Here is a 12,618-nt window from a genome sequence, read left to right on the forward strand (position 1 = left end):
GAAATAGCTATTGGAACGGAAAGGCCTAAATATCCAGGAAGAAAGACAATGCAAGCAGGGTAGAGACAAATAGTGCGGGTGTTGGGGATTTGACATGTAGATGATGAACCTTAGGATTATATAAACCAAGCAGTTTAAGTTTTCTGAAATGAGTTCACCCTCATTTCGGTAGTTAAAGGTTGAATGCTGCAGCAAACTATTGGCTTTGTTTTCTTCCACTTGTTGAGGAAAGGATTTGTTGATGTGTGTATGTGCGTGTGTGTGTGTGTGACTTACATGCATGCGTGCCAAGACCCTTTGAGTTTGAAGTCACGCTACTGTCACGGTCTCGCATGTCACTTGGAATGTTGTAGAAGAAGAATTGGCATTGTGTGACGTCATTATGTCATTTTGTGATGTTGCAAATTGCTGTTCGTGACAGAACATTGAAATACGTTGAGTTGACGATTTTACGAACTCGTCATGAATGTGGTGCGTGAGTGAGAGCATATACTTATTTTAAATTTACTTTTACGGTTTGCTGCCGACTGATCATTCATTAATTTATCATCAATTTTGTCGTAAGTGCAGAATAGCTTAGTAGGCTAGAGGAGTTTGTTTCGTCAAGGTTAGTGGGAAACAGGAGCCAGGGGAAGGGTAGGGTAACATGTTTTGGCAGTTTGTACCCAAACATCCTTATAATGCCCCCACCCCGGTTTCCCGGTTTAGTTTGCAGAATAGAGAGGTATATTCAGTATTACTTGGGGGGGAGGGGTCCAACGGGGCCAAAGCACCTCCTGCCAGGTCAGGGCACGGTGCCCGAATTTAGGTTAGGGAAGTAAGGTCTGGTTAGGTCAGGACACGGTATCCTAGGAAAGGGTAAAACTTTACTTGAGTTGCGCGGCCTGATTCCTGCCAGTCGTCGACTGGGGCTGATTCGTCATACATAGATAGACATAACCTTTCCTATAATGCCAGGTCCTGACCTAACCAGATCTTACCTACCTAACCTAACTTAGGGCGACGTGCCCTGACCTGGCTGGGGGCTTCGCTCCCTGGACCCTCAAAAAGAAGGTGGTAACTTGTCCCGGTCAGCGACTGGTGGGAATCAGGCTGCACAATTAAAGTAAAGGTTTACCCAAAACTTTTAGGCCTCAGTGGCCTCAACTCATAGCCTATATGTATTACTAATCTTAATCACGGGTGGCCTATGGTAATAACACTTGCTTATTTGATTGGCGGTGGAATTAAGCAAGAGCTCTGCATCATGTATCACTTTGGATGTTGATTTTTCCTATAGTATTTTGGTTGCTTAGGCTATTAAGAATTTACCGTTATTTTTTGTCGTTTGACTGTAATTAACCTCAGAAGTTGTACACTGGCCATCCTGGAATGCTATCGCACATGCGCAGTGTTAGAGGGGAGCTTTTGGTAAAACGTGAAGTTTCCTTTACTGGGGCTCCGCCTCCCGACTAAGCAACCTGGCCTGCTAGGTTAGGTTAGGTTAGGTATGGTTAGTATAGTTCTTTTTATAATAGGTTTCCTTAGCCAATCCCTTTTTAAACATATGGCTCCCTAATGACTGGCGAATGAAATGTAAGGAACTGTTCCATAACAACAACATGGCAGTCCTGTCTTCCTCCCATTGTTTCCAAAACCCTACCTTCCCTAAGGGTCCCCAATCATGTTGGGTAGGTACAAGGTTAATAATAATTGACCGACAATAAACAACACCAACTCCTTCATCAGCAACACTAAAAGTATAGGAAAAATTAATTCCCAAGGTAATAGTCCATGTGGAGTTCTTGCTTAGAAATACCTGATTGGCTAACAGGAATGGAGGACCACTTGGGTGAAAAAGGGATTTTGAACGTGAAGAGTTGGGGAGGAGGAGAATGAAAATTATGAAACTGAGGATTCATACTAATTTAAGTACCTGAAGGCACTGCAATGGTTACAGTGTAGGAAAGTTCTGCATATAAGACCTGCTTCCCCTGGTTGTGGTTTGCTTGAAAGCAGGGTAATATTACAGACTACTACCACTGCTTGATTCTCACCAATCACAGACAGATTTACTTACTGTCTAATGATTAGTCTTTTTGTCTTTTCTTTATGTTTATGATATTTGTCATCCTTTGTTTGCTTTTTGTGCTCATCCCCAAAGGGCTGGTATGAACATGGCACCCATTTTGCATGCAAATTAGTAATTGCTTAGCCAGAGGGCCACAGAAATAGTCAGCAATTTTACCAAAAGCAGATCAAGGACATATTTTAATAGGGATGCATCCTAACCTTACCTATCTTAAGGCACCTTGCCCTAACTTGGCATGGGGCCAGCCTCCCCCACCACATGACACTGTGCATGATAGAATGATGCGTGTAATTATTTTCTAGTATTACCCTACATCCTACCCGACTCGGGATGCTTCGCAATTTACTCCCCTGGACCCCCAGCCTAACCCAGCTTAGGGTGTAAGAAACCATAAATGATGTGCTTTGATATATCATAACCCAGCCTAGTGTAGGGTATTGCTTCTGAGCTACGGAGTGCTTACCTAACATGACTGAAGAAGCCATAGATTGCAGAGAAACAACAGTTGCATTTCCACTTCAGTCATTACTAAACTGTCTCAAAGGCAAGCTTAGAGGATAAATTTAAAGCATTACAGATTGATATTAGAAATAGAATAGCATGAAACTCGGTAAGATGTGTCTTATTTTTGAAGACTACAAAATAAGTAGGTGACTTGCAACTGCCTTTGTTTGACTGCTGAGGGCGGCACAGTTGTGATTTATATCCTCAGCTGTGTATCCTGTGTGCTTACAAGAAGAATCTTGTGTTGTCATGCTCAAGTGTCTATGATATAAAGCCTATTTTTTTTTTAAATGTTTTAACATGTACCATAAATGCTTCATCATAGTCTCTGAGGTTGGATTGCATAATTAACATCACCTCAAAGGGTTAAGTGCAGTTTTTAAGTTAGTAAGATTAGTAAGAAATTGTGGGAGAAATGGCATGCAAGAAATAAACAGACATAATACAAGAACTACTAGATATGACTAGTAAAGGGAATTGAGAACTTACTAACACAGCTTATGTAGGTTCACTATCTCTCCAGCTGTTTGTGGGGAAATAAAGGTTGCTGCTTACTGGAAGGCTGGTATGAGTGTGGTAGCATAGAGGTGAGCTGCCCGTTGAGAGTGGAAGCTCATATATTGTGTTTGTTTGAAAACAGGACAGATAAAATGGGTCATAACTGGAAACAGGAATCATTTAGCTGATGAGATGTGTCCAAGCCTTGTAGAAAAATTTAAAGGTGAATTTTGGCTGTAGGTTAGTGAGGTTTAGATAAGTGTAAAAAATATAGTGTAGGGAATTATGAAATAAAATGTTGGGCTGAATTAAGAATGTGATTCAGGAAGATTAAATGTTAGGGTTTTAGAGGGAGATTTTGCCATTGGCAAATCCAGTTTGTAAACCATAGTTCTAAATTAGTTTTACAGTTTGCTTTTATATGTTGCTTACATATTCTGTTAATATATTCTGTTAATATTTATAAATATCGTATGTTTCTTTTAATGCATTACTATTTGATGGTGTTAAATTGTTTTCCAGGTACTTTCATCAGATTTTATAAACAATCCATGGATGGTTTTTCTTTTGGTGCGGTTATTGAGCGTACTTTTCATCCAGACATGGTTTGTTGCAGATGAGTATTGGCAAGCCACAGAAATTGCACATCACATGGCATTTGGGTAAGTTCAAGAATGTATGGTATTGTTTTAAAATAGGCTGTAATGGGATTAAATTATTATCACAGTACAATATATTTTTAATGTTTACATTTGATTTCAGGTACAGGCAGTCCCCGGTTTACAATGGGGGTTCCATTCCTATGCCGCGTCGTAAACCGAAAATCGTCATAAACCAAAAAATCATAAAAAATCCGAAGAAAACCTTACTTTTAATGCTTTTGGTGCATTGAAAACAATGTAAACCGCATTTTTATTGAGTTTTTCATCAAAAAAACCTCAAAATTTTTATTATTCTGCCGTTTTGGAGCCATATTTCTTCCATTGGATTGGCGTTGTAAGCGTTGTAACCCGGAACATGCATCGTAAACCGGGAAATAATTTCTGATGAATATATATTAAAAGCGTCGTAACCTCGGAACATCGAAAGCCGGACCCGTCGTAAACCGGGGACTGCTTGTATATGATATTTAGGTATGTTTCCATACAAAGACAAAATATTGATTTACTTATATTACTTTGATTCCAACTCAATGCTGCAAGAGGGCTTCAGCAGGCTACATTCAAAATAAATTCAGTTACATTGTACAGGCAGTCCCTGGGTTACGATGGGTCTGGCTTATGATGTTCTGAGGTTACGATGCTTTTAAAATATATTCATCAGAAATGCTTATGACGCTGATCCGACAGGAGAAATATGACTCCAAAATGGCAGAATAATTAAAATTTGGAGTTTTTTTTTACAAAAAACTCAATAAAAATGCAGTTTACATTGTTTTCAATGCGCCCAAAACATTAAAAGTAAGATTTTCTTAGGATTTTTGACGATTTCGACGGCTTTTTGGCTTACAACGATTTTTGGCTTACAATGCAGCGTAGGAACAGAACCCCCGTTGTAAACTGGGGACTGCCTGTATAGTGATATATGCTCTAACAATGTTTTGGTGCTGATAGTTAAGCCATTGGTGTAACTTGGTTTTAACTCTTAATGAGTTTTTTATGGTAGTTTTTAATATCTTCAGAATCACTGATGTACTGTTAGATACTACAGGATAAGCAAAGAAGAATTGGTCAAAGTTAGCTTGATGGTAATGTTATTGAGGACTTGTAAGTGGCTTTTTTTTTTACCTTGGGGTTTTTGATTTTGATGGGAGTGTAGAAATCAAATTACAAATGAGGAACTTGCAGAGAGATGTGATGCTAGCATAATCAGTAACACATCCCTTTCCCTGTACAAGAGGAGATATGTAATGTGTTTTTAATAAGCTACTAACCAAATAATTTCATAGCTATTAGTTTATGTTAACTGGCAGCTAGAATTTTTAAGTTCGCAGTAGTGCTGCTTTTGTTTTGGCTAGGCGAATGACCCCACCCACTTTCAGGCTAAGAGAGGAACCAGCTCAGCAAACGAGACCAAATATGTTTCTGATGGCTGTGGATACAGTGATTGGCAGCAGTGGTTTTTTGGAATTTTCTCTTCTCTTTTGATCTTGTTGGAATCATTGGTGAAGTACTCTCTTTATGGTAGCCTTTTCAGCACAATTAGATAGTGTCAGGTGTTTTTCATCAGACAGTGTTACCGATATTGACTTTTCTCTCTGAATATTGACTAACTTTAGGCTTTTTGACTCATGACTTGTCGGCAATGTCCGATTCAGGTTCTCAGAGTTTTAGGTACAGTATTGCAGTAAAGGCTGCAATACTCGACTTACTAAAGCCTGCTATGACCCACATACATTTTGCACGACTTTTAGGGGTCAGTTATGTTCTCCAGAATTGACTTGTGAAGAATGTGTTACATGGGATAGTAAAATGTGGAAGACTTTGAATAGTTATTTGACCAGATTAGACAGGGACAAAGAGAGGAAGGCAGTGGCAAGAGCTAGTAGTAAGAGGACTTAGCTAGTCAGGTGCCTGCTAAGTCTTTTAATGATGATAATTCTGATTCTCTGTCTGTTGTTTCACCCAATTCCTCTTCTCAGTCTGTACCAACCACTCTACACCCTGGCTCCCTGGTGAAGTGTTAGTGGAGGAGGTGGCTGTCTGTCCTGCCGATTCTCCGAGGCAAAAGTCCCTGGCAAACGCCCCTAAACCTGGGAGGAGCCAAACTGGTAGCCCAAAGGAGGTCTTTGGGGTCTGCCCACAGGCAGTTGCCCCCTCAGTCGGACATGTTGCTGTGTCCCAGGTTATGACGGAGCGCCGCTGGAAAGGCGTCTCCATGAAAGTGGATTGTCTTTCATCTAGTGTTTCCAGCAGTTATTCTAGTCTTAGGCACCAATGGCATTTTCAAGGAGAGTCCCGTCCTCTGAAAAGGCGTGCCTGGAATTGTCTCAGCCTCCTTCAGTCCCTGTTAAGGTTAAAGAAACTTCTCCAGAGCAACATCCGTCCTGTAGCTTTTGGGACAGTTCGGAATGTTTCTTCCAGGATCACCCGGAGTTAGTAGGACAGTTTCCCTCTACTAAGCACACTACTGTTAGTAAATCCTCTTCCACTTCTAGGACCTCATCTTCTGCTAAGTGCCCATCCTTAGTATCAGAGAGTTCACCTGGCCATGTAGTGGCTTCGGAGCGCTCTCTAGCCCCCATGCGCCAAACTCCTTTACCTGTAGCTCCTGAGCAATTAGCATTAGCTGGATCTTCTTTGGCTCCTGGGAAGAAGTCTTTGGTGCCAGTGCGCCCAGTGGTGCCAGAGCTTCCATTGTGTGTTGAACATTCTGCTCCTGGTTGTGTGGCTCTTACCGAGTGCCTATTATCTCCTGAGTTCCTGTTACCTCACGAAGTCCCATTGGTCCCCAAGCACTTGTCTGCTCCTGAGCACCCATTGGCGCCCGTCTGCCATTTGCTGCAAGGCAGTCTGTCGGCGCCCAAGTCCGTTTCTGCTTCTGAGTGCCCAATTTCTTCCGAGCCCTCTGTAGCGCTTATCTCTTCTTCAGCTCTACCAACTCCTGCTCCTGCAGTTGCAGTTTCGCTCCCAGCCACGTCTCATTCTTTGTTCTTTGCAGCACAACAGGCTTCTTCAGTAGTGGATTCTTCATTCCAGTTGACCCAACGCCAGTTGGATAATATCCTGGGCTTAATTAAGAAGACACCCTCGACTCCTCAGCCTATTGCGGAGCTGTTGCCCAGTTCTTCTGAGGAGAAAGATGTGGATCCTGTTACCCGTCCTTCAGCTTATGCTTCCTTGCTCAGGTTCCTGCTGGCAACATTTCCAGATTTCTTCTGGCCTGTGGCTCCATTGTCACCGGCTTCGACTTACTTAATGGACAGCCAGATGACTCCATCTTTGAGGCTACCTAAAATGGTGTTGTCCTCTTCAGCTAAGAAAGCTGTACTTAAAGTGGAAAGCTGGCTCTTGAGCAAAAGAGAGCAGGGAAGAGGCTCTTTTAGTTGTCCACCGTCTAGATTGTCGCAGAGAAGATACTTATCTTATGCAACCGGAGAGGCCCCAACACTGAGAGCTTCTGCCTCCTCCCAGAGAGACATCTCCGGTTTGATAGACTCCTCCAGAAGGTTGGCTTTTAATTCAGCTAAGATTTTGTTCTTGACCTCGGAATTGGACCACCTTATCAAGCATCTTTTCAAGGTCTTTGAAGTGCTCAGCTTTTTAGACTGGGCAGTAGGAGCACTTGCCCATAAAATAAAGGATTGCCCACATATTCCAGAAGACTTCTCTTCGGACTTTTTAGGGGTCATGTCATGTCTGGATAAAGGTATTAGAGACAGTTCGCTTGAGTTATTCTCACTGTTTGCGATGGGTATTCTCAAGAAAAGGGAGCTTTGGTGTTCTTACACCATGAAGGGAGTGACCCTTTCTTAGAAGTCTGCGCTACTCTTCTCTCCTCTTGACCAGAAACACCTGTTCCTTCAGGCTACTGTTCAGCAGATTGCTCCTGATCTGCAAAAGAAGTCCACTCAGGACCTTCTCGTGCAGTCAGCGAGGCACCCTAGAGAGACTCCAGCCTTCAGCTCAAGGACAGTTTCTCCTGTTCAACCTTAGCCCTTTCGTGGTAGAGTCAGACAAAGAGGCTTCCCTAGACCTCGTACAAGCTCCCATTTCACCCCTTGAGCAATCAAAAAGTCCTCCAATAAACTTCCTGCGCGGAAGTGAGGATATAGTCCTCCGCACAACTGTGGGAGCAAGACTCCTCCACTTTTGGGAGCACTGGGAAACGAGAGGAGCGGTGGGCTGAATTATGCAAGTCTTGAGAGAAGGTTATTCGATCCTGTTTCTGCGGAAACCTACTTTAACCAACAAGCCTGTCTTATTGACAGCCTACTTTGTAGGCTCCAAGAGGTTTTCAGCCCTCTCCCAAGAAGTGTCATCACTCCTCGAAAAAGAAGCAATTGAGTTAGTCGAGGACACCTCCTCTCCAGGGTTCTACAATCAGCTGTTTGTAGTCCCCAAGGCCTTGGGGAGCTGGAGGCCAGTTCTGGATGTGAGTGCCCTGAATTTGTACTTACAGGAAACAAGATTCAGAATGGAAATGACCCAGTCCTTCCTTGCATCTATTCTCCTAGGAGATTGGATGATATCGATAGACATGAAAGACACCTACTTCCATGTCCCAGTTCATCAGGACTCAAGGAGGTTTTTAAGTTTGTTCCAGAACAAGGTGTACCAATTCAGAGCCCTTTGCTTCGGCCTGTCCACTGCTCCGCAGGTGTTCACACGAGTCCGAGCCCCAGTAGCAAAATGGTTACATTTGATGGGGGTCAACATTTCGCTGTATCTCAACGATTGGCTCATTCGCTCCCTATTGAAGGACAAATGTATGGAGAACCTTCACAAGACCCTTCTTCTCGCTCAGGATTTGGGCCTCTTGATAAACTTTCTGAAATCTCAGCTGATTCCTTCTCAGGAGATAGTTTATTCGGGGATGAGGATAAATTCATGGATTTTTCTGGTTCCACCCCCACATGATAGACTCGTGCCTTCAGAAGGTAGACAAATTTCTCTCTCTTCAGTCCTGTTCTGCGAATAGCTGGATGATCCTGTTGGGGACCCTCTTCCATGGAACAGTTTGTATCCCAGGGAAGGCTACACATGAGAAACTTGCAGTTCTTTCTGAAAATCAGTTGGAACAGAAAGAAATACCCGGGCTCTTTCGTTTTTCCAATAACTAAGGAAATAAAAGAGGACTTTGTCTGGTGGAAAGCAAGAGACAAGCTCTCTCGAAGGAAGTCACTCCTTCCTCTGAGCCCTGACCCAGTGTTTTATTCAGAAGCATCAGACCTAGGTTGGGGAGCCCTCCTGGGAGACAGGGAAGTCTCATGCTTTTGGACTTCAGAGCAAAAGAAACATCATATCAATGTAAAGGAATTGACGGGAATTCACTGGGGATTGCGAGTGTTTGCATCAGAGGTGTCTGGAAAGACAGTGACTGTCCACTCGGACAACACCACGGCACTGTCCTTTGTCAAAAAACTGGGTAACTCATTTATTTACCCTTTGCCAAACTGCAAGAGCTCTGTTTATTTGGGTGGATCAGAATCAAACCCAGATCTTAACCAGGTTTATTCAGGGGAAATTTAACGTAATAGTGGACGAACTCAGCCGCCGAAAGCAAGTTCCTCCCACAGAATGGACTCTGGACCCCCTTGTGTGCCTAGAGTTATGGAAACTGTGGGGAAGGCTGGTTCTAGATATGTTTGCAACTGCAAAGAACCATTGTCTCCCTCTGTATTGTTCGCCAGCGCCAGATCCGCAAGTATGGACAACGGACGCAGTGCTTTTAGATTGGTCAAACAAAGACCTTTACACCTTTCCCCCATTCAAGACGGTGAGAGAAGTACTAAACAAGTTCTGCAATCATTGGAATGTAACGATGACCCTAGTAGCCCCTTTCTGGCCAGCACAGGAATGGTTCCCAGACTTGTTGAAACTTCTCACGGATTTTCCAAGGCTGTTGCCTCAAAACCCAAACTAGTCAGACAACCACATTTCAGGCCGTTCCATCAAAGACTGTCCATTCTGGCTCTGACCACGTTCAAACTGTCTGTAGACTGGTACAAGGGAAAGGATTTTCAAAGGCAGTTGCAGATGCTGTTGCTCATTGCAGACGACAATCCTCGAGCAAAGTATATCAGGCCAAGTGGACAGTCTTCCGTGACTGGTGCAGGAGACACAACATCTCGTCTTCTAAGACATCTGTAGCAGAGATAGATGATTTCCTGCTCTACTTAAAGTCTTTCAGGAATCTGGCTATCTCAACCATTAGAGGCTACAGAGCAAAGTTGAGCTCTGTTTTTAGACATAGAAGCATAGATCTCTCTTCCAGTAAAGTTCTATCTGATCTCATCAAGTTGTTTGACACGACCAAACTGAAAGAGGAGAGACTAGTAGCCTGGAATCTAGACGTGGTTCTTAAGTGGCTGTCGCAACCACGTTTTTAACCTCTGCAATCTATCTCTTTGAGGAACCTCACTTAGAAGAGTCTGTTCCTAGTAGCGTTACTACTGCTAAACGGGTAAGTGAGCTACACACTATTGACAAGAAGATTGGATTCTCTCAGGGTAATGTGATTTGCTCATTTACCCTAGGATTCATGGCTAAAAATGAGACCCCTTCCAGCTCCTGGCCTCGCTCATTCATTATTAAAAGTTTGGTAGAAGTTCTAGGTCCTGAGGACGTAGAAAGGACTCTTTGCCCTTTAAGGGCATTGAAATACTATTTACATAGAACAGAGAAGATCCGTGGGCTTCCAGCTTTTCTCGGTAAAGAATCCCTCTTGCCCTTTCACAAAAAATGCCTTGGCATTTTTTATGAGAGATCTTATTCCAGAGGCGCACTCACAGATTGAGGAAAATGCGTTACCTTTAGAGAAAGGTACAAGCGCATGAAATGAGGGCGGTAGCCACATCCCTGCCTTTCAGAATAACTTGTCTATTACCTCTATTATCCAGACAACGTTTTGGAAATGCAAATTGATGCTTGCAGCTCATTATGTGCATGAAGTTGAAACTATGAAAATTGTAGTACCTTGGGTCCTGTTTCGGTTGCTGGTATGGTGTTGGGAGAAGGAGTGTAAGAAGTGTTGCTTCAGTCCTTCCTATTTGTTTGCCTTGATTAATGGTGTCGAGTTTTGGGGGACCCTGGGGTTACTATGTATTTGGAGTGCTCACCAGTTTTATCTTTTAATGATTGGGTAATGGTGCTTTTTGACTTTTGGGCAATAGGCAACTGGGTTTTTCATTCTCTGGTTTTGTTCTATGATACTGTGCCCAGGGAAGGGGCAACTTTGTTAATTCTTTGTGTGCAATCAGATACTCCTTCACAGCAAAGAATCCTACTGATGTAATGTAGTAGGCGATTCCTGGATGTACTGCCATGCCGCTACATGTTGAGATGAGCGCCATCTAGAGGCAGTACTTTCCTGTAGCAGCTCTCTCAACAGGTAAGGAACCAGCAAGCATTTTTCCAGTGCTAGCAGTACTTCTGTTTCTTTTACATTACAATTTTTAATGAATTGGAGTAGATAATCCATGCATCCCACCTCCTGCAATGTGGGGTTCAACTATGTGATTACTTGGTAAGTAGCTAAGAATTATATATACTTACCAAGTAATTACATAATCAAAGCCCTCCCTCCTCCCCTTGCATTGTTAGGAAGGCTTAAACATATTGAGCTTGTTTGCTGAGCTGGTTCCTCTCTTACCCCAAAAGTGGGGGGGGTCACTTGCCTAGCCAAAACAAAAGTAGCGCTACCGCAAATTTCAAAATGTTATTTTCTTTACTATTTAGATTTTCTTTGGTTTAGGTTGGAAAATAGATTGAGAAGGATAGATAGATACAATTTAATATCCTCCTGTGTAGACTGCCTTAATGGGAAGATGATTAATTACTAAAAGTTTTGGGGAAGAATGTTAAAACGGCCACTCTAAGCTAGGTTAGGATATATGCCAATTTGAAAATTTAAGGTAATAGTCCTCAGCCAAGTAAGATGCTGTACACTGAGTCAGGTTAGGTTAACTTATGATGCATCCATGTAACACTGGAGTTAGCTTGGTGGTGGGGTATTTCCCGGTGAACTTACTGAGAAAGCTGTTAAATAGTGAAAAGTAATTGGCAGGAAGTTAAAACGAGCACTAGTGTTGGATGATGTTAAATTGATATGATTGATATTCACAGATTTCCAATATTAAACAAAATAAAAGGATCTTTAGGTGTTAATTTTTAGAATAAATATCTGATACAAAAATTATTGCTATCTGATATTCTAACATTTCGTCAGCTTTATTAGCATCTATGTTTCATGATGGCTTGTTTCATGAATAATGACAGGTAGAAGATATTTTCATGAAGCTGGTTATTTGGTTTTCATTGTTTATAGTAGCTTCTCTTTTAGAATATATCTTGTAATAAGGTTTGTTATACTGCAGTTAGATTTTATTTCTCCCCTTAGGTATGGGTACCAGACATGGGAATGGCAACATGGAATTCGCAGCGCAGTGTATCCAGCTATTTTTGGGTTTGTGTACAGAGTATTACACTTTGTGAAGCTTGACTATCCATTGTTGTTGGTAAGTCATTGTGACTAAATAGACTAGCCAACTTTAGATTTAGATCGAATTGGAAATGCTTTATGTCAACTTCAGCTCTGTTTTTTCCTGTATGTAGGGAAGACCCATCTGTTTCCTGATACAGTAGAGCAATAGTGTATAAATTTCAAATGATAAATACTGTATCTTAAATACTGTGCTGTGGATCACATACCAGTACATGAAACTTTTAATAAAATTTTTCACAGCAGTGCAGAAATCAAGCATTGTATACAGCTAATTCAGATAGTTTTTTGCATGCAAGTAATGTCTCTTGCGATTTCTTCATCTCATTGTACTTCTTTATATCTATTTAGGGAACGAACCATATTAAGATAAGTCCTGTAAT

The 12,618-nt window shown here is 42.1% G+C and overlaps 1 protein-coding gene across 1 annotated transcript in view; it reads left to right on the forward strand.

The window, feature by feature from the left end:
• Positions 1-259: 259 nt before the first annotated feature.
• The window catches only part of PIG-B (phosphatidylinositol glycan anchor biosynthesis class B), an 80,800-nt gene continuing 68,441 nt past the window's right edge, over positions 260-12,618 (forward strand). Inside the window, 3 exon segments of the mRNA XM_067125296.1 lie at positions 260-471; positions 3,596-3,735; positions 12,134-12,251. Of these exon segments, the coding sequence (XP_066981397.1) occupies positions 463-471; positions 3,596-3,735; positions 12,134-12,251 (267 nt within the window). The 5' untranslated portion in view covers positions 260-462.

Source organism: Macrobrachium rosenbergii, chromosome 23, assembly GCF_040412425.1.
Source record: "Macrobrachium rosenbergii isolate ZJJX-2024 chromosome 23, ASM4041242v1, whole genome shotgun sequence".
NCBI lineage: Eukaryota > Metazoa > Arthropoda > Malacostraca > Decapoda > Palaemonidae > Macrobrachium > Macrobrachium rosenbergii.